This window comes from Macrosteles quadrilineatus, unplaced genomic scaffold, assembly GCF_028750875.1.
Source record: "Macrosteles quadrilineatus isolate MER2022 unplaced genomic scaffold, UCM_ALF_1.0 Scaffold_9__3_contigs__length_116548681, whole genome shotgun sequence".
Taxonomy (NCBI): Eukaryota; Metazoa; Arthropoda; class Insecta; order Hemiptera; family Cicadellidae; genus Macrosteles; species Macrosteles quadrilineatus.
This window is the reverse complement of record NW_026542602.1, coordinates 102,630,567-102,652,891: the sequence shown is the minus strand read 5'-3', so window position 1 is coordinate 102,652,891 and position 22,325 is coordinate 102,630,567. Positions and strand designations below refer to the sequence as shown.

Genomic DNA, 22,325 nt, shown 5'->3' with positions numbered 1-22,325 from the left:
AGTAGTGGAAACCGTCATTTTGGTTTTGATTAATGTTAAATCTTGTGTAGGCTAAAATGATAAACAATTTTCGAATAAAATTTTCATATACATAGTTTACCATCATCTCCCTTATTTACATATCTTTTTCTTTATGTTTTACATTTTCAATTTTAAAGTTTAAAAACTACTAATTATTTCATTTAAATGAACAATTATTTCGTCAATCTTCTTCAAAGTAAAACACAAATCCTCCCATCCTAATATACCTCTTTGTACCATCTTAATATACCTCAGAACTTTTAAAGCCAAGGGGCAAAGCCCACGGTCAGTATCAAAGTGTGAATAGTCCTATTACCAATCTTGGTATGGTAGCTATATTTTTTTTTTAAATTTAAGCCCATTCGGTTCAGTAGTTTTTGCACCTATTAGTAATACACATACAGACAGACACCATTAGATTTTTATATAGTAGTATAGATTGTTGATTTCAAAAACGTATTTTTAAATTTTCCTTTGGTTAGGTACAACATTATACACTGACCCATTTTTGTAATTGAAGCACTGTATTCACGATTGCATAGAACAATATATGTGTAACCGAATCTTTATATTTCCTTAGTACATTTCTGACAAGCAATAAACTTGTCAAAGATCCTTAAAATAAATAATGCCATAAACAAAGGGAACAGTAATAACACTTCCGATCAACACTTTCGGTTTGTCTATGCTTAACATAAGCTTTATCTTTTGATAAATAGTTGACATTCTGACATTAATACATTTTACATATTATTTTCACAGGCGTCAACCACAAGTTTCTAAGTGATTCCTATTACAATACGCCGGTTGCGGCACAGCTGTTCCAGTGGTCAAAGCGCTGGACTTCCATCCTAGAATTTACATTTACAGTTTGTTAACAACTTGGTTTGTGGGAGGTAAAAAGGTTATTGTATCCACAGAATGAAGAGACACAATTTAGTACTCCCTATTCTGTGCTTAAACGTAAAATAGCCAATGGAATAGATGAACGCAAAATAAAAACACAGAAATGTGCTCACCTTAATTTGTGACCCATCAGTTAACAACATTAGGCGAGGAGAACTCTCTAATAATTAGAGATCTTCCTCAATGAAAATCCATTGAACTATCAAGTCATACGATGTTTGCCCAAAGGCACTCCGCCCGGCAAGTCACTGACCTTGTCGATGTAGGTAGTATCGGAAGTATTACTGCCTACTAACACCTGGACACTGCAACACAACACTTAGTTCCTACTTATGTAATATTACCACAGTAATCCAAAGGTTAAGGTCTGTATTATAGACACCTTTTTTCTTTTCTAGCCAACACAATTGTATAAGTTACATAAGGTTAACGTTAGACCCTTTTTACTGCCATAATACTTATACAGGGTGTTTTATGTAACCCAAACAGTTATAACTACCGTAAGATACTTTTTAACGATAAAACCAGCTAATATGTTGGCATTCCTACCTTCTTTGTCACCGATCAGCTAATATACATTTACGCAACGATATCTACGAGTTTTAGTATTATTGAGAATTTATTGTAAATAAGACTCTATATGGTGTTTTTACAAGTTCTAATAGAGTATGTATAGAGTTCTATGTTTAGTTTTGTTTTCTACAGATCCGATTTCCTTGAATGTTTGACAATTTTATGAATAGAGTAGTTAATATTTTTGCTACTGGAATCACACATGGAAACCTTATTTTCAACGTGTAATAATTATGTCATGGTCCTAACCTTTATATATTGTAGAAGTAGCTTAATCAGTTTCTTAAGTTGGTTATCAGCTTGAAATTATCAAAACAATCCATTTCATGCTGCCAAAAAAAATTTATTTTTACCAATGAAGGTAATTTTACACATTTCTAATAACTATGTATCTTGAATAAGAATAAATACCATAATCATAGAATAAATAAGCGTAAAAAGTAATTTTCTCAACATTTAACTTACTTATCTCAATTACTTGTATGGCAACGTACAATAAAGCATGTAAACTGTACCTTTAACTAAGTAAGTAAAATTTGAAAAATGCATATAACCATTAAAAATTTTCTTGAAACAATCTATAAAATAATTCTCAAACTTTTAACATGATGAAATTAGAGCCCTGGGGTCACAGCGTATTTTAAGATCGGCAATAAGACAGAAATCGGCTGTAGATTGAGAAGCACTTCCCGAATTTTCTTAGCCAACACAAAGTTTGTTAATGGGTGAAATACATACAAATAGACATCCATCAGACATACATTCAACTTAGTGAATGCAAACGAAACATGAATCGATATGTATATTCAGACTGTTCTAAAGCAAAAATTCTCTTTAAGACGCGGTTTTTGAATAGTCTTCCTTCGAGAGAATTCCGAAAAACAGAAAAAGGTGTTTACGAGTCCAGTTGTGCCGCGGGGCTGCCATCTTCTTTTAGACCGCTGGTTTGGGCGTGTCGAGGCCAACAGCTTCTCACATCAGGGGGCAAAAAAATAAAAACTTGATAAAACAATTCGTTACCCATGATCACGCTGCATAGCAAACAATGCAGATATATCTTTCGGGCTGATGGACTTTGATGCGCTTGCACACCTAAATATAGAAGTAGTTTCTGTTCTTGAATTCCTACTGAATTCAATCTAACTTATTTTTTTTATTTAACATTTCGTGGGTTTGAATGGTATTGACATTTCTACGTTTTGGTAAAACTTCGACCGAACCCCTGGACCAGGTAATATCAATCATAGACCATTTAGCAAATTTCCCATATAGGGAATAAGCTATAACGTATTTCTCATGGTAAGATCTAGACCCGGGACCGATTTTCATTTTCGTCATGAGGTCCCAGAGGTTATTAGCACAGTCCATGGTGTGTGAATGTGTGTGTCCGTTAGCACAATAACTCGAGCAAAAATTATCCGATTTTGACGAAATTTTGTACAAATTAGTAAAACTACGTTTATTCGAATGAGTTTGCGAACCAGCATAATGGATCAGACTATTGGAACGGGGTTTTATGAAGAAAAAATTTGTTTTTATAATTTTTGACCCTAAAAGCACAAAATATAAAATGTCTTTCCAACCCATTTTGTAGAGCTTAAAAAAATAATTTATTTAATATGTTGAAGCGTTGTTGTATTCTTAACGGTTACAGAGATAATTCAAAAGATTATAAATTTAAAATTCCCGTGTATGGAGGATAAATAAACTGTTGTAGTTTGCTTGTTTATGGATATATTTTAATAAAATTTGGCAATTTTATTTAATACATGCTAAGCTATCAACATTTCAATAAACACACACCTGAATACCTTCCCTTGAGCAGCAAACCTAAGTACTCATTAAAATTAATGTTATTTAAATAGCAAATAAATCTAATAATTTTAAGGGAATACTTAAGTAGAAATCCAGCCTGGTAAATAAAAATTCGCTTAGTCTGTAGGTTTGCTGCGTTGGGGGTATTTTATTAATTATTATTATTATATTATTTTTATTTCCCAACGGCTTAATCCATTTCTCAAAATAGATACAAAATTAACGAGATTGCTACATATACAATAATACAAAGAATAACAAGTGATAAATTAGTACTACAGTATATCAATAAACCTACCTTCCTTAATGAACCTACCTTTTGTTGGATAGCAACGTTAATTTACAGCTAAAATTAAATTAAATTGCATGTGGTACCACAGAATCGACCCCTTTTGGCATAGAACTATTAACCTTCAGATTTGAAGGCGAGCACTATAACCTCTTAGCCACATCACATAAACCATCGTAGGAAATAAATAGGTCTACACTCACTTTTCAAAAATCCACATGGACTTCTGCAGTCTCTTTGAACCAAAGTCTGAATTATTGACTCATAATGTGATAAGTATTCCACTATAGGAGTGTCGGTGTATTGTAGAGGCGGATGAACGATATATGAACGTAACCCCACCCCGGATCTTACACCGCATCCTGGACTATATCAAAACTGAAGTTGACAACCTCCTTGTGGTTAGCGGATGTGGATACATTGATATCTAACATAACCAGGCATGAACATGTCACTAGGTAGAGGTAATACAGTAGCAACAAATGTAGTTTGGTTATACATTTTTTATTTGTCGATTTTACATGTATTTTACGTTTTATACAACTGCTCTTAACCATGTTTTGACTCTAAAGCGGCCTACACACTACACGTGCATTGCACGCCGTGCAAGCACGTCGTGCCAAAAACTGACGAAACGTGCAAGTGTGTGGTGAACACCGTGCAAGCACGGCGTGCATTGGCATGGCACGGTGGAAATCAACACGAGTTTGATTTTTGGCGTGCCGTGCCAAAGCACGCCATTCTGACGTGCTAGTGTGTAGGCGGTCACCGTGCCACGTGCTGGTAGTTCAACCACTTTTGACAGGGTTTGACCCTATAATAGTACTTTCTTATTAGTGAATCAACGGCATTTTGTCTTGGCCATTTGCAACACATATTAAATACGCACATAGTGGCGTCCCCATCTTAAATAATTGATCATTGATCATTGGCACGACCATCGAGATTATAACACAATGGATCGCGCGCTGTATGTGATGCGTGAGCCGAGACGCAGTTAGATCTATATATAATATATCATAGAGCATACATCCTCCACCACAGTATTGTGAACCAAGTGCCCTGCCGGCATATATCTGTACGGAAGCGAGGTGCAAGGTCTGGACTAACCTAGGCACTAGGCGGCTTAGTGCTGCTGCCTTGTGTCTATTTTTAATGATTAATCAATTAATCATGTCCTATGTCCTTAAAACATGTGTGTGTTCTGCATTTCATTTGTACGAACAGACGATGTAATTTAGCACGTTGCAGGCTACACTGAAGATCAAGTGTGTGGGCAAAATGTGCCGTGCCAAAGCACGTCGTGCCAATATAAAAAATGGCACGGCGTGCAATGCACGTGTAGTGTGTAGGCCGCTTTACTGGCCATGCGGTAATCTATAAACAGTTAGGTATGCGGTAGGCATACTACCTTGGTGAACTCGTTATCCATATGGCGCATAAATGCAGGAGACTAGTAAATAACAGAATAATCAGTCGAGTTTAGGTTTTAGCATATGTAAACAAATTGAAAATGATAAGTATTTCCGTCTTTGTTGTAGAAACATGTGGCATTATCTTTGGTAGTCTAACAACAATTCATAATGAAATAGCAATATTTCCCGAACATACTTACTTGCCTTTCAATAATTTGGTAGATAACTTAACATAATACATCAATTGTAAAAAACTATCATTTTCTGTAATTTTACCATGTGGAGCTCTTTTGCTCTCTGAAATTTTTTCTCTTATCAATTCGCTATCAATTGTTTACACTAGAAATTAAACTACAGTAGTGAATCGATTCCGCGGTGACATGCTCAAAGTCCTAAAATGTGTTTCTAGTCACTCACTAATTCCATGTAGTTCAGCAACAGATTTATCAATGGCCACAACATACTACGCAACACATTGCTACTACATGAATGAGTTCCTGGATAATAAAGACTGTTCGAGTTTCTTGCATCTTGTAAAAATGTGCATACTGCAATTATATCAAGGTCGTCCAGTAGAGTACGCTAGTTCTGACATATCCTTGAGCATACGTCACGGGAGACAGGTGCAGGACTCGGAAATCTCTTTAACAGCTGTTTAATCAGTTTACTTATCATAGAGAATGCAATGGCGTCCTTTCGGGTCTGCTTTTGCTTAGCTTTGCTAGAAAAATAGTGTTCCCTTTATGGCATCTTGGTAAAATAATGATGTGTTCATTTTGTAATCTTTAATGGGTTTACATTGATTTTTTTACTATTAGCCATGGCTCTATTTAAAATCATAATGTAAACGAACAGACATATAAACGTTTTATGGAGGAGTATATGTATTCAATGGTTAATCCTATTTTAAAACTAAAATGTTGTTTGTTCTCAACACTCAAGATTCAAGATTCAAAAAGTCTTTATTCATCATACAGTACACAATTATTTACATGAATACTGTCAGGTCTATTTTTACTTACTATTTACATTAGCAATAAGAAACAGTTACTATACGTTACAAAATACTATACATTATTTAAATTGAAATTACTAAAATCTACTATATTTTAAGGTGCAAGGTCAAGTAAGAAGGCTTTTTGTTTTTTTTTTCTTTTTTCCATTAATTAAGATTTATATTTTTCGTTTTTTAAAAGACCATTAATCTTAGGTGAGTTGTAAAGTTGCACTACTATTTTTTTATTTTATTTTTTTTTTTGTGATATCTCTTAGTATTGTTTTATATAATTAACAAATATATACGAGCTGTCTGGCCCATCCTTCGCTTGGGAAAATGTTTGTTTGTTAAATGAACTGAACACCGTAATGAAACCATAGACAGTATAGGGTACTAGCTGAGACCTTCAACCATGTAATTGTAGTTCACATATTCCCTTGTACATGTGTCGATTCATTACTCCACTCCTACTCACAACGCAGACCCGGGATTGCTCTCCTTCCATGATCCACCCACGGGGGCAGAGCCCACAGCCGGGGTACCTGGAGGCGGACACCATTCTTGGACAACGGTCACTGTAATGTGTAATCATCATTTTATGACCAATCATGTGGTTTAGTAGTTATTTAACAGCGCCTTTACGAGAGCGCCTTGCTGATTCCAAAGTACTGAAGTGGTGCTTGTTTAAGAGGGAATTTAATGGGGTAGGAGCGCCAGACTGCACAGTATAAATAAACGTCATAAATCAAATATAAGCCACGGATCTGATTTATGACTTTTAAAGTGTTATTAAAAACGTTGTTATGTCTTAGTAAAGACAATGCTCGTTTAGTACACATAATTGTTAGATAAGTAACACGTTAATAATATATCAATTTTAAATTATAAGATGTATCCAAACGATACTATTTATCCGTGGATACTAATATAGTTTACTACACAGTAACACAACGTAGGTGACTTATGATTGGCAATCAACCACATATGCGGTTGTCACTGGACCGCTAATCATAATCAAACCACCGGTTCAACCACATCCATGTGGTCATAACATCTGTGGTCACCACAACTCTACTTACAGGAACTACCAAGCTAATTTGTTTACAGGCACAATTAAAACCAAAATAACATGTGTAAAATAGTGCATTCTGTGACATATGTAGGGTTGACAAATTACAGACAATGAAGTTCATGCATGGGAAAGTCTTGTAATATATTGATTTAAAATTTAATAAATGTTTAATGTAAATATTTAATGCTAAAGTATACATCTTTTTCGGAAAATTTAGTGCGTAATAATACGACTCTAACTAACTATATCGAGTTATAAAATAGGGTATACCATAATGTTAAACAATATTTCATATTCAATTCTGAAAATTCTCTCGGTCTTGATAAAAGACTACCAACAGTTACTATTTTTGTCAATTTATCACGCTAGAGGGGGCCAGGGTTCCCATACCCTGTCAGTAAACCAAGGATGAAATAGTACAGTTTATTTTAGTTACACTGTCTAACATTGTGCAATTTACATCCCCTTTTTAGTGTTTATACCTTTGCCTCCCAAACAATTAAGTTTAACAGGAGCTAGAGCTCTGAATTCAAAACAAATGTCATTTTATTGTAAGTTTACCGATTCTATTCCATTTATAAACCCGACTTTGTACAATTTAGTAAATCAGCTATGGTTTACCGAGATGTATCGAATACAAGGTGGTTAGTCAAACAGAATTGTAAAGTACGTTGCAAACCTCAGCTGGCCAGCTGTACTACAGTATGTCCTTATGAGAAAATGTTCTATACTGCAGTTACTTCACCATATACTAAAATCGATAGAGTTATTACTGTACATCGATGTATACTTCTGCCGTTTGGTCCGCTTCTTTAGCCTGCCTATGAAGTTGCAGGTTTATACCCCGCTGCTTTTCGATTTTTAATCAATCTTTAAACTCAGTAATTTAAACTCATAAGTAAACCCCATAACAGGGCAAAAATCCTATTCTAGCCTTGACCTACAAGCTGATGGAAACTCGGCACCGAAACCCTTGTGCATTTCATTGAATGACGCAACACAAACAAACCAATCTCGACCGATAGTATCCCTCAACTTGACCTATGCACACTCTTCCTCGTAGCCTCCTGGTCACCTGCTAGCCGCCCAGTCCGGATCTGCCGCCCGCCGCGCCGCCCAGCGCCACCACGCCCGCCCCCAAGGCCTCGTCCTGACCTTGCCACACCCTCTAGCTCACGGTACAGTCATTAACACTTATGCGTCATTTTGTTGTTGTTCTCAGTCCCCCCTTTATAATAATAGACTCACCAGCTAAATTTAGTTTTTATTCGTTTTGTCGATAACCCATAGTGGTATTTTTTACAGAAAAGACTTTTTTCATTTTTTTTACCCTCTACGCTTGTAGAGATGTTATTTGTTATTTGTAACGGTTCCTGATGGTCTCGTTACTAACTAACGTTGATCTAGGAATCCCTAACTGTCTTTTACTATATTGCTCTACAGTCGGAATAATTAGAGTTTCCAGAATATTAGCATTTTATCACATATTGTGACTATTTTATGAAATGTTTTGCCAGAGTAATGAATAACTCGACTCTGTATAAAATGTTCAAAGAGTTTCACTTGAATTAGCGTAGAATTAAAATTGACTTAAATGCTCTTTACGCTGGCCTTTCCCAGTTGATGACCTTATTTTAAACAAAACGTAAGATAGCAGTTCCTGTTTTGTATAACCATAACCAATTTAACTCGCTACCTAATTATCTTATTAGGACCGTTACTCTCTTCCATTGCCATTATATATGGGCATACATAACGTTGGAGTAGTCCAAATAATTGCCATATTATACTAACGTATAATCAAACACAATTCTTATATTGGTAGTATCAACATAATTAATTATTAAGACAGATGTATTTTTCTTCTATTGTTGTGTGTGAAGAATGTCATCATCCTCTTCACCGCATGCATAAAAGTTCTCACTCTAAACCTATGACTATTGGATACTGGTTTAAGTGTGATGAAGTTACTTTGGGAACAATAAATTGTATTTTAACTGTCTTCTGACAATATCCTTAAACAACATTTCATCTCCAATTATTTTACACGGGGTAAAGAGCTGTTTGGCCTAAGCTAGCGATCCAACCTACAACAAAACCTAACATAGCCTAATAATTGTATTCCTGGCATTCAATAGCTTTTATACCAGAATAAAATTATGTGTTCAATATTGCGAGATGTTGTGAAATACGGCATTAGAGAGGTTTTTGACCGTTTGGTTGATGCGTTCATTTCGCAACTCTCATTAATTCACAATCACGCGTATTCAAATGCTGAACAAACAGCGAAGGGAATGGCCTACATTGACGGGTCAGTAAACCTAGGTCAATATCTGGATGCGACGATGCGCATTTTGCTTCAACAACGGATTAAAACCCCATATAACTTGGATTAATATCTTTTAGTGCACTTTTGAGAGTGTTTGCCATCACCAGAATTGAAATCTAAACAAAGCTTGTTGAGTTTTTTCAGAGTTTCAAAGAGCTTAAGGGTCAACCACCCTTTGAAAGAAAAATAGTTTAAATGACAAATAATTTTTCAATAAGTTTACTATGACCTTATTTGGACTTTAAGTGGCAAACTTGTCCCTAAAAATATTAGTTCCTAGTAATACATCACATAGTTGTTACTAGTACTTAGTGTACGTGTTATAAGCTGAATAAGAATGCACAGGGTGAGTGTAAAATGGAGATTATTACCGACTAAGATAACCAGCTGCTTTAGCCAGGACCATTGAAGGTCCATGATGGACAGCTGGGCCCAGTGCTACCAACTATTCTCCTTACGGACTATTGATGTGTTAAAACCAAATCTCAAATCTCAAAACCACCAACATGTGTAAAAGTTTTGGTTTTGAGATTCGATTTGCTTATTTATTCAAGTATTTGCCTCGTTTTTATGATATTATGGCAATGTCTGGAATAATTTTATATCAGTGTTTGTTGTTTATAAAGCAATTATGTTTTTGTTCTTAAAGAAATGGATTAGTCATGCTTTTAGGCCCAGATCAGGGTAAGGAGTCCAATTTATTCAGTTTTGATTGCGCAGTAATATATTTGAATTTATATATGCATGATTGCAAGATAATTCTATATTTTGTGTAACCTACACAAGTATAAAGTTTTGCGTTTAGGTTTCAAAATTCGAAATTTTAAATTGTTTTTTTTTTTCATTTGGTTTTGAAATTTGAGTTGTCTGGTTTTGACCATTACTACTAAAGACAGTCAACTGCTCAGCTTAAATAATTATTTAGTAAATTAATCGCTAGAAACCATTTTCCAAAGTAAATCATTCTTTTCAAGGAATCATAAAAGTGTGATAACCTTTTCCCAAAGATATAATCGATTCTGATATTCAACACGAGCGCTATAAATAACATATTTTTGAAGAGCTCTATAAACCACGTATTTGAGTCTGCTGATTCTTAACTATATGCTGATGTCTACTGCAGCATCACTAAAGCCTGATGCTGATAGTAACCAAGAGCCTATTAATATTCAAGGCACGGTTTGATGGCTATCTCGATTTATACAGTTATTGAAAACCCATGTCGCGGTTGTGTTGCATAAATGAACCTGCTTGATTAGTTTGGGTTAATAGTGTCAATCTGAGATTTGTTGTGTTTATATTTCTACGGAGAGTGATGCTGGAAGAAGAAGCTGGACGAATATGAAGCTTGTGGATATTTAGCAGTATTTGATATTGCGAGATTTTTAAAGTAATTTAATGATATCTACGTATACGATTGACATGACATTTCTTATGTCCTGATTTAAATAATTACGTTTGAACAATTCAGTTATAGTATTGCACATGAAATATTCCATAGAATTCGTCTACAAGATAATTATATGCTATATTCATACATATGTTTAGTTAAAATTTTCTGATTTTTACATTTATAAATACGAGCTATCCTAATTTATACTTTTTTCGCTAAACTATGATTTTTTTTAATTCACATTATTTAAAAATAAAGATAAATTTGCTATTTCTATTCTTATAGATTTTCCTTTTATCATGTAAAATGACTTCAATAACTTGGTATTAATATTTATATATTAATACAATCAAATCAACAGTATCCTACCAATATCATAAGTGAGAAAGTTTGGACGTATGGATGGATGTTTGTGACAAGTAAATGCGAAAAATACTGAGCCGACAGGGTTGAAGTTTTTTACACAAAGGTAGATTATGCACCTACTTAGCACAGGCCAATTCACTTCCTCAAACTGCCCTCGGACTCTGCCCCAGTGGCTCAGATTCCCATGTTAACCTTTGGAGTATTTATATTTGAAAGGAATTAAAGAATTTTGTCAGCTGTTTCAACTACACAAGTTGGTTCTATGATATATATTTGTTCTATTTGTCTATTGTCGTAACCTAACCGTTACGTTAGAAAAGTGGACAAATTTACTAGAGAACCACTTACGATCGCTGTTGGACATAGAAGACGGAGCCGTGACGAATCATCCCACTTCAGGGCTCAGTGCACAGTGCAGCCACCCCGCAAAACATAATAACTCTTCTGTTACTTATAAATTATAACAACTCTACTGTTCATAATATGAAACTATAATGACTTCTACTAAATCAATGATTATATTCAATATCATTAACATTTTATAAGGTTTGTCAAAAGGGTGCAGCAATATTATTTTATTTGCATTTATGACAACAGCTAGTTATAACCAAGCAGCAACAAAAATCTGTGACAAACTATGAGAATTTTACTTTTTTCTACTGTTTAGGCGCAGTGGTAGAACATTAATTACGACGGCTATGGTATATGTGCTATACTATGACATACCGTAAGTTAAAATAACTAAACCGTGTCCTTTCCCAATAAAAAAGCACGAGTATAACTGCAATAAGCATTTTATACTTATACGCCAACTCCGTACGAAGGACGGGCACTCTACTAGTATTCGTATATATTTAAAATTGTTACTCTACAGTATATTTTTTCAACGTTAACGTCCGTTTAAAAGTTTATTATTTTAATACAATTATATAAAAAGTAGGTAAAAACCCATTGCAATTGTAACAAAACTAAACATTAGTCTTTTTACATCCAAACACTTAACACGACTGACGCAATCTGTGGGAAAATGTCAACGGGATATGCTAAACATTGATTATTACATCACCACTTGATGTGCTTAACATTGGGGCGATTACATAACATTATTATCACAATTGTTTCTGGATCGGTTGTAATTTTAAAAAGAGTAAATATAAATGCAGGGATAGTAATGTTAACTGATCTCATAATACTAAGAATTCGACCTGAAATAAGTAATTTTTTTAGGAAATATTACCTAACAAGTATTACAGATTACGTTTACCTACTTTCTAATGATTAAAATTTAATACAAATTAATAACTTCCTTAAATACATTAAACGTATCAAAATCTCTAAATAAAACTGTAATTAAATCAACATGCAAATTTAAAAAAATAATTAAGATATTTAATGCTTTAACAAACTAACATTTTCTACACATCAGAACAATCCAACTCTGGAAAATATTGATTTCTCCTTGACAACAAGAATCAATAAAAATCATCCAAAGATAAACAAATAAAAATGTTCACAATATCAAACAGCTGATGACTAATTTATATCACAAGCACACGCCCCCGTGGTGTCAACACCAGCACGACGAACATCAGCAATATGGTGTGGCATACCATCAACCTCTACACTGGTTTGTGAGAGCTGCCGTGAGACCACACCAGGCTTCCATCTCGTAGTACATAAGGAATTTTTAGGCTTGACAAACACAGGTTCATCAGGTGAAAACTCAGTTCTTAGTTGCTCGTCACAATTTACAGGTTCGCCCTTACACCTCCACCTGTAGCAGAACAATCTAGAGCTTGGTGTCGACTCTTCATTCAAATCTTCTTTTGGTGTTAGATTATACCAATATACCATTTCTTGGACACTTCTTCTGGTTCTTGTTGCCATTCTCTTTATCGTTCTATGGTTTCGTTCAACGATTCCATTGCCGGACGGACGGTTCACACACCTAAAACGACGGATAACCCCCCATTCCTCACACAGTTGTTCAATTTGTTCACATCTGAATGTTGCACTATTGTCCATTAATAGTTCTTGGGGTGGACCTCGTTCTGAAAACAGTTCAAGTAAGATTTTTACTACCTGTTCTTTAGTCTCACTTGGGATCCGTCGCCAAATGCAAAACCGACTTGGACCACAATCTATAATTGTAAGAAATTTATATGACCCATAATGAGTCACATCAATCGCAAGCCTGTGCCAATTCTTGTCGCAATCCAAGTGCCCCGGCTTCCATTTGATGGGGGATGGATCAACAGATAAACATTCTTTGCATGATTTGACTACGCAGTCAACGTCCTGTTTACTAAACTCAACGGCCGGGTAACAACGCCTAACTGTGAAAAGAGTTCGATTAACACCAAAGTGATGCAGACCATGGATTCTTTTGACCAACTTTTGTTTATCCTCATCCTCTTCTTCACCCATCATTGCAATACTGGTCTTTTCCTCCTCTCTTGCCAACCACTTTTTAGGAACTCTCGTCAGGCGATCTGCTTTGTTAAATTGCGATTTAACCAGATCCATCCTCACCTTAAGGCCACATTCTGATATGAGGTCTTTTAACAAACCCAACCGTCTTCTTACAAGAGCTTCACCCATCCCATGTGTTTTAATACGTCGGTCTCCTGTTAATATGGATGTTACCCAAGCATAAACGGTGGCCGAATCTGTGACCAAGTATAACTCCTTCAAATTCCATTTCAAAGCTAAGTTCACTCCTTTCAACAAAGCCTCTAACTCAGCTAAGTTAATATGCGCCGAATCATCTTCTTTCCTTAGCCAAGACGCGTCCTCAACTATTTCACCATCAATTTCAATGCAAATACCGATCGCCAAGCTGCTAGCATCACACCACACAGTTCCTTTGTCACTAGATGACACTGCCCATTTTCCAAACACAGGATCCTTTTCTTTTACGCTTTCCATTATATCTCCTAACATTATCTTGATTCGGTTGCCCACCACATCGTCCCATTTCAAATCTGTCAATTGCCTCTTAAGAAAACTGCATGCTGGTCGAAGCCAACCAGCCACCGGGAAATGTCCGATTAACTGCCCACACAAGGAGTACACATCCCTCTTGGTCTCAATTTTATCCAAAGCTTTTATCTTGTTGTCTCTGGTCCACATCAACTTGCCATCTCTTTTTGAGACGTTAAGCCCCAAAACCCTACTTCCATCAAGTGGCTCCACTGGTTTCGCTGACAGCCCATATTTTTCCAACAACTTCTTTACTACATCACCGTCAACAATGTTCTCATTCACCACTATGTCGTCAACATAAGAGTCCGTAGCACTTCGGACTATTGGGTCCATTGACAGCACTTTATTAACAATTTTGCTCATTATTTTCGGTGCGACATTTAGACCAAACCCGAGTCGTGTTAGACAATAATTCTTATCCTTAAATCGGACCACTTGGAATTTCCATAAATGAGGAGCAATATGGATTTGGAGATATGCCTTACGAAGGTCGATAGTGCTCACATGTTCTCCTAGCTTTCTCCACATCCTTAGCTTTTCCCCACAAACCTCACTTTCTGCTGTATGGCTTGAGACATACTGATTTAATTCCCTGTAATCCATTACAGGTCGCACTTTGTCCTTGTTATGTTGCACGACCGCCATTAAAGGAATTAAGCCATCAAACTCCCCGTCATAAGGCTGGAGCCAACCGTCTCTTATCCAATCATGCACTTCAGCGTCAAACGCCTCCCTTGCCTCTTTTGAAATTGAGTATGAAGGTACTTGGTTATTTATCTTAGGTGTTTTACCGCCATCTTTCCAATTCCATTCAACAGTCCATTTTCCATCAACAAATTTCGCATTAAAGTCACAATCATTAATAGCGATCTCATCGTTGCCATTCTCCGAGGTTTCCTTCACGCACAGCTCCTTCTTGGCCTCAGCCATCGCTCCGATACCAACGTCCCTGAACGTAATAGTGCCATCTCCATCAATAGTGACACCTCCCATTGCAGTCACTGCATCCATCCCTAGAAGCATCTGATACCTTGGCAATACACTGGCAACCAAGCAACTCAGTTTGAGCGGAACACCTCTTATCAAAACTTGTAACATACATGTCATGTTACACTCAACTGATTCTCCATTCATCATTATAATCCTTTGACTTACTGGCTTCAGTTCTACTCCATATTTCACTAAACTAGGTGACACAATGCTCCTTGAACAACCTGAGTCCAGCAAGGCACAGCATTTAAAACCCGACACACTTATTGTTAATGTAGGGAGTTGCGCTGAAGAAATTGGGCCACCCGCGCAACATAAGGCAGCCCCATTCACTCGTTTTTTGGAATTTGTGAACATTTTGAGGCATAATGTCCTACCTCCCCACACCGGTAACAGGTTACTTTTGACTCACGATTTAGATGGGGACACGAACGTGCTACGTGGCCTTCCCTCTCACAAACAAAGCATTTTTTAGACCACTGTTTACCAACTTTGAAAACTTTGGCATTAGCCTGTGCAACCGCCCCAAAGTTTGACTCACTGCCCAACAGATTCCTAGCTCTTGTCATTACATCCGACAACTCCATGCTTTGAAGAGAACACGCAGCTTTCAACTGGGTTTGAGTATCTTCTGGCAAGCCATGTACAACTGCGCTCTTAATCCACTCATCAGATACAAAAGGGTCCACCAATTTTGCCAGTCTCTTCAAATCAGAAGCATATACATCTAGTGACTCACCGGGAAGTAGACGCCTAGCTGTAAATTCTGCATAAGCCTGAAAACAGTTCGCAGAAAAGGCCTGCAGCAATGCATTGGTGAGAGCCTCATAGTTACTCTTTACATTTTCTGCTAGCCCGTCATACACAGAAAATGCTCCTCCAGCCAAAAATAGGGGGAGAACTGTCTGCAAGTCTTTCACCTTTTGGAGCTTACATACCAATTCTAGTTTCTTTAACCACTCACTAAAATCACCACTTCCATCATACTGCTTAATCAAGTCTGAGAACTTAACACCAGTACCTGACATTATGCCGAAATAGCTTGTAATTAAATCAACATGCAAATTAAAAAAAATAATTAAGATATTTAATGCTTTAACAAACTAACATTTTCTACACATCAGAACAATCCAACTCTGGAAAATATTGATTTCTCCTTGACAACAAGAATCAATAAAAATCATCCAAAGATAAACAAATAAAAATGTTCACAATATCAAACAGCTGATGACTAATTTATATCACAAGCACAAAAACCAACTATTAACATCAATAATCTGAGAGTTCATAAACTCAATAATAAACCAATATAATTTCAATAAACTATTTATTTTGTTTATAAAACACCAAATCAATAAACTAAAAGTTTCAACCTAATTTTCATAATTTTTTTTTAATAAAAATATCTTTACCTCAACCATTATGATTGAAAAGTTAGGTTGTAAGAATGTTCTCTCTGAAAAAATGAGATCTTTCTTCATACCGTAAGAGGAGATTGCACCGGCCGTGCAATAGTGGTTGTCCGGGCTAGAGGTACTGTATCAAGAAACATTTTATCATTTTTAAATAACAATGCTAATATGTTTTAATTACAGCTTAGTTTTCTCTTTTATTTAGTAAAGTTATTATAACATTAAGTCACTCTCACGAGTACATTTTTTTTTAACCAACCTCATTTTTTAAAGAAAGTTTAAGTTAAATTAAAGCTTGCCAGCAGAATTATCACAGTTAATATCGTGGATTTAAATCCAACATGGTGTAGAAAATTGTCTGGCTTCTCGGTAAACTTCATCATTAGGCTGATATTCACAATTGTGGCTAATTTGGTGTTATGGCCAGGGATAATTCAACTTTATCACATATAAAGATTGAATTTTCCTTGTTTGGCAGTTAAAAGGAATTAATTGTGTATAAAATATAACGATACAACCTTAAACCTTATTCACACAATCTTGGTTATGCTACTTTTCGTATGTAATTTAAATTACCTTCAACAAATTAAACTACCCTTATGGAGATTTTTTTTTTTTTTGACACAAATAGATTTACCAATGATTTTCATTTTCCTCCAAACTAACTCAAAACCCTTCTATAAACCAATTCAGACGTAAAAAATACTTTTTATCTACTAATGTATGACCTTGTATGGCCTCATTACATGACCTGATTGTCACCCCTTATCGTCCGGGTTACACAAGTTACGCAGAATTACGTAGGTAAACAGAGCTGTTGTCTAGGCCACGCCGCAGAATACAGGACACAAATACACAGGACATCAGCAGGACAATGGCAAGCTATTATCACCCTGGGTTGGATAACTGATAACACAACCATCCCCCTCCCCTTCTGCTGCAGCAGTAAATAGCCCTGGCTTATCTTGATAACAACCGAGACTGTTGAGGTATGTTTGAGGGAAATAAAAACGGTGATGTTTGAATTCGGCAATCCCGGTTTGTTAGAGATTGAAAAAAATAACTTTACGATATTTTAATTAGTGGTGTTAATATTGTTATTTATTAACTTACGTTCTACAGGGTTCATTATAATATTTTACAATTATTTTCAATAAATATTGATCGGACCTCAGTAAAACGTTGTTTATTATGATATTGCCACAGTTCAAAGATAAATTGTACACATTTTGGTTACAAAATTTATACTATGTAAAACCTGAGTCTAAAATTACTATTGCATTTAAAAGCGTGGTTTTACTAACTTTTTAGTTTAAATTTCTCTACAGCAATATCATTTTAATAAGCCTCCATTGAAAAATTATGTTTGGTATTAGCCATACGAGCTATACCATATCTTCTACGTTTTATAAAATTGGATTATTTTGCAGCATACAGTACTATTTTTTAGTTTTTAATAATAGTTGTATACCTCAATCCTAATCAGAATAAACTCCTAAACTAACTTAGTGCCAATTTTTGCAAAATTGTTCTTTGAAGGTCAATTTCCTCTTATTTTTACATGATATTTTTAATGTGCATTAAAAAAAACACACACACCGCAAATTTATGTACACACAAACATAGTTTCCTTTTCACAGACCTTACTCAAGTTATTATTGTTTGTTTATTTCTTTTTTAAACTTAGGTCTTGAACCAAGTACAAAACAAATAGTGTTGGCGCTATCTTGTGTCCTGTCATTTAATCTTTTTCTCTATCTACAGTATACTGTTTCTTCTCTGTATGAATAAAACCACTAACATGATCAATTCGCACAGCCCTATATTTTTTACAGACCTCCCCCCTCCCATAATAGCAAATTATATTACTGGTTGAATAAGTTTTAAAACAGTTTTAAGAGCATATTACTTGTATTCAACCCCAACCCTCTCGCCCAGTGTGCGCGCGGCCGGAACAACACAGGGTTTGCCACGAGGTCGTGAGCGCAGGCGCGGTATATAAGCCTGCGCACTGATCTACAACTTATTGCGCAGTCGATCCTTCGAGGCACAACACACCAGACAACATGCTCAGACTTGTAAGTAATGTTTTAATATTTTTTTATACATTACTCTTGACTATCCTTTTATTTTGCAATCAATTCATATGAGAAGCAATAATTCAAAATTAATCTATATTTTTTCCTTTGTATGATTGATAATTGTACAAAATGTACAAAATAATAACCTTAAATAATAAGTCTGTAAAAATACGAACATGGCATAAGGCACAAATAGGCCTACTTTTTGTACAATCCTGAATTAGATGATTGAATTAGATGTAAAGCATCTAGTTAATTTTTTATTTTTTAAGCTTCATAGTAACTTTTGAGCGGTCTTTAGCTAAATAAAAATACATACAGTAGCTATGAAAAATGAGTCTTTTTAATATTCCAAACCAATTTTTACAAATTAAGTTCGATTCTAAAAACTAATTAGCTAAGCGATTTAGTTTAAATTATTTTGTTTTATTCAATTACTTTCATCTAACTGTTTGATTTTAGACTATGTTTTTGTATTTTCAATTTTATTATTCCAATAAATTTATTTCCACTTTGTTAGTTCGGTAATATTCATATTTTAAATTTCACGGTGTTTTCAAAAATTTAAATTTGTATCGAAATAAAATGAAGTAAAGTTTTCATTTGCATGTAATGATTGTACTAATTTAATTTGTAAAAATATTTTTCGTTTGGTACACTAAAATAGGTCTACGGAGAATGTAATGTTACATGGAAAATAACCCCTCCCCCCAGGGGAGGGTTTTACTGTTACACCTCTGGTGACAGGGGTGCCAAGACACAATTAATGCTATTTGCAGCGGTCGGACCCCACAAGTATTACGTAGGTTTATGCAGTACAATGGTGGGCTATTTGGGTAATGTTAACTGGACTTGCATTGTGTATACTTGCATAACATTGTCAAGGTCACTTTGGGCGTGGACAACTTCCCATACGGATACAGATATAGGTTCAAGGTTACGTTGAATTGTAGAGTTGCTGTAACCGAGTGGCGACTTCAATCATTTTCGTACATTTATTTATTGTACTACTAAAGGTTTGAATCCAGAAGCCGACAAAAGTATAATAGTTCTTCATAAATAAAATTATCCTCGATTTCATGTTTTATATCTACATATAATTATTTTGTGTTTCCAAATATAGCTCAGGGTGTATTTTTCCACTATCTAGTGTCATTAAAATTTAAATTCCAATTACATTTTCAAAAATTAGTTATATTATCCTAATTTTTTTTATATTTGCATTGTCATGTAAATCAGTGGACAAATTATTAATACTTCATTTATTGATTCAATTTCTACGTTGATAACATAAGACAATACGCGCCACTCGAAGCCTTTATAAAACATGGTTTGGAGAAAAGGTTTCAAATAAATGTTTGAGTTGTATTTAATTCCATTGGCTTTTGTATGCATTTTAAATTAAATAAAACACTAGCTTAGTGTATTATTTATATTAATGAAAGCTTTACTTGATCAAATTGATTTGGTATAAATGTTAAGCGAAATATTTATCCACAGAGGTTTCATCTTTAATTGATGATGTATGTAAGACAATAATTCTTTATTTTTAATAAATAATCCAGCAGTATCAAAATCAGGATTTTGAATCAAATATACAAATGATTACAAATCTTTAATAGTCTACAAAAACACCCCTTACTCTACAGTCTACACCCCATACAAAAGGCAACTAACATCTCCCAAGAGCATCTTAGTAATTCTCCTACTTATACGCATCACGAAGCCTAGTCTTATGTAACTATTTCTTTTAAAAGCACGTTTTCCGGAATACAAAACGTGCGCCTCCCGGGCTGAGCGTTGCAAGTCCTGCGTGGGGTTCCTCCTTACACCACCCTCCTCCACACCCCTCCACCCCACGTGGTCCGCCGCGTGTATCTTACCTCACTAACTTACGTCCAAGTCTTGGCTCCGATGCTGCAGACGGATACCAAGATTATTTTTCAGAGAAAAATCAATTTTTGCAAGCATAGTTAGAATAGTCAATTACTAGTTTTGATCCCAAGTTTTGTAAAATGCAGTTTATTAATATGTTGGAAAAGCCATGCCTCGCCTGTGCATTATATTTCGCCAACTCTGTACTAGGTGTTCCCCAAAGTTAATTAATGTTTGTATTAATGTTTAGTAAATATTTCTATGAAAATTTTGTATTTGTTATTTTTTATTATGGAGTCTTTTTAATGTAAGTGATCAACTGAATATGAAAGGTGTATCCGTCTTAATCTTTAACCATTGTTGTAAAATTGTAATCCTGAATATATATAACGTAAATTGTTAACTGAATTACGGTTTGAATAGTAGAAGAAAATGCATGCTGAATTTCTACAGAAGGGTCGTAAATAAACGATCAATACACTAAATGATTAGGTTCTCTGCGTAGTTTGAATAGAAAAGTTTAGCAAAGTTTAAAAACTTCATGTTCTATGTAAAATTGGCTCTATATTCAGTAATTTTGGCGAATTAAAGTAAGCTTCTCATTAAATCCCCTAGTGTTTTTGTTCGCCCCCTAATGTATCCCTCAAAACGTTATCCTACTTGTAGCTATCCCATCCGTCTGCAATTAATTCAGTATTTGAATTACACTAATCTCTACATTTTGCAGACACCAACTCTTACACAATAAATACATTACTTCTTTTGGAAACAAAACAAAAATCCCCTATATTGTTAATGCATTCTATAATCTCTATTATAGAGGTCACATAAATACTGTATTTTACAAATCACATTCTTATTTCCTTTGCAGATATCAGTTGACTTTATATCTACAATTATCACCCTTCAAGTGTCTCGTTTACTTTCTAATCTCTCCAGAAGGCACCTCTAATCTCTCATCCCTCTGTTACAGATCATCCTGTTCGCCGCCCTCGTGGCCGTCGTCCTCGCCGCCCCCGGCTACTACAACCCCTACGCTCCCTTCGCCAGGTACGTCGTGCCCGCCCCCTACGCCTACCATGCCGCCCCCGCTGTCTACCACTCCGTCGAGCCTGTAGAACAGCACGGCTACTCCATCGTCTACTAGACATCTCTCTCTGCAGCTCCTACCTTTTGTACTATACGGCCCAACTGTTCTTCCATTTATTTATGAATTAAAATTTATTACGTCTGGTTAATTTGTTTATTTTTATATTCCCCTATTTCAAACGGGGACGGTTCCCATTTTAGTCAGATGAGGATGAAACTCAGACAATGGGTATATACAGTGGACGATTGTGCTCTGTGTATTAAACTGTGTATACAGTGCATTAAGGTTATAGATTGAGAAATGGGTTAAATTATTTTTGTATCCAACCGGATCAAATGTCACAAAATTCAAGGTAAATTTTAAATAGCAAACCGAAAAGGTTTAACCATTTTTATACCTATGTGTTACTAACACATAGGTATAAAAAAATTTAAACCTATGCTATAACTAGCACAGTGTTAGGTATAGCATAGACTAACGTTATGTTTTATCTATGGTCATGGTGAGTGTCTAGTGTATCGAGCAATCTCAAGGAGAAAAATCATTTTTACACCTCATGTAAAGTCTATACAAAATCGGAGCGCTATACAACTTTATTTTATCAAAATTGTTTCCATCAAAGGATGAAACATTAAACTAATAAATGTATTAATACGCATATTAATACGCTACGTGCTAACTTTGTTTGCAATAAGGCTTTTATTGTTTTACAAATA

At 35.2% G+C, this 22,325-nt stretch overlaps 1 protein-coding gene and 1 long non-coding RNA gene across 2 annotated transcripts; one reads left to right on the top strand and one right to left on the bottom strand.

The window, feature by feature from the left end:
• Positions 1 to 1,129: 1,129 nt before the first annotated feature.
• LOC129003689 (uncharacterized) lies at positions 1,130 to 16,179 on the bottom strand. Its single transcript, XM_054431987.1, has 4 exons — positions 15,639 to 16,179; positions 12,724 to 15,249; positions 6,492 to 6,591; positions 1,130 to 1,232 (listed from the first exon to the last, which is right to left on the bottom strand). The coding sequence occupies exons 1-4, from the start codon at positions 16,177 to 16,179 to the stop codon at positions 1,130 to 1,132; spliced, it is 3,270 nt and encodes a 1,089-aa protein (XP_054287962.1).
• A 2,409-nt stretch (positions 16,180 to 18,588) lies between these two features.
• Positions 18,589 to 21,757, top strand: LOC129002176 (uncharacterized). The gene is made up of 2 exons (XR_008491549.1): positions 18,589 to 18,641; positions 21,493 to 21,757. It is a non-coding gene; the product is annotated as an uncharacterized LOC129002176 (long non-coding RNA).
• The last annotated feature ends 568 nt before the right edge of the window (positions 21,758 to 22,325 follow it).

What these genes read in the sequence shown, in the direction of transcription:
- LOC129003689 (XM_054431987.1), bottom strand. Translation starts at nt 16,179, where the DNA reads ATGTCAGGTACTGGTGTTAAGTTCTCAGACTTGATTAAGCAGTATGAT. An exon ending in TGCCAAAGTTTTCAAAGTTG is followed by an intron (nt 15,250 to 15,638) that starts GTAAACAGTGGT and finishes GTATGTTACAAG; the next exon opens with TTTTGATAAGAGGTGTTCCG. An exon ending in AGCAATCCCGGGTCTGCGTT is followed by an intron (nt 1,233 to 6,491) that starts GTGAGTAGGAGT and finishes GTTGTGTTGCAG; the next exon opens with TGTCCAGGTGTTAGTAGGCA.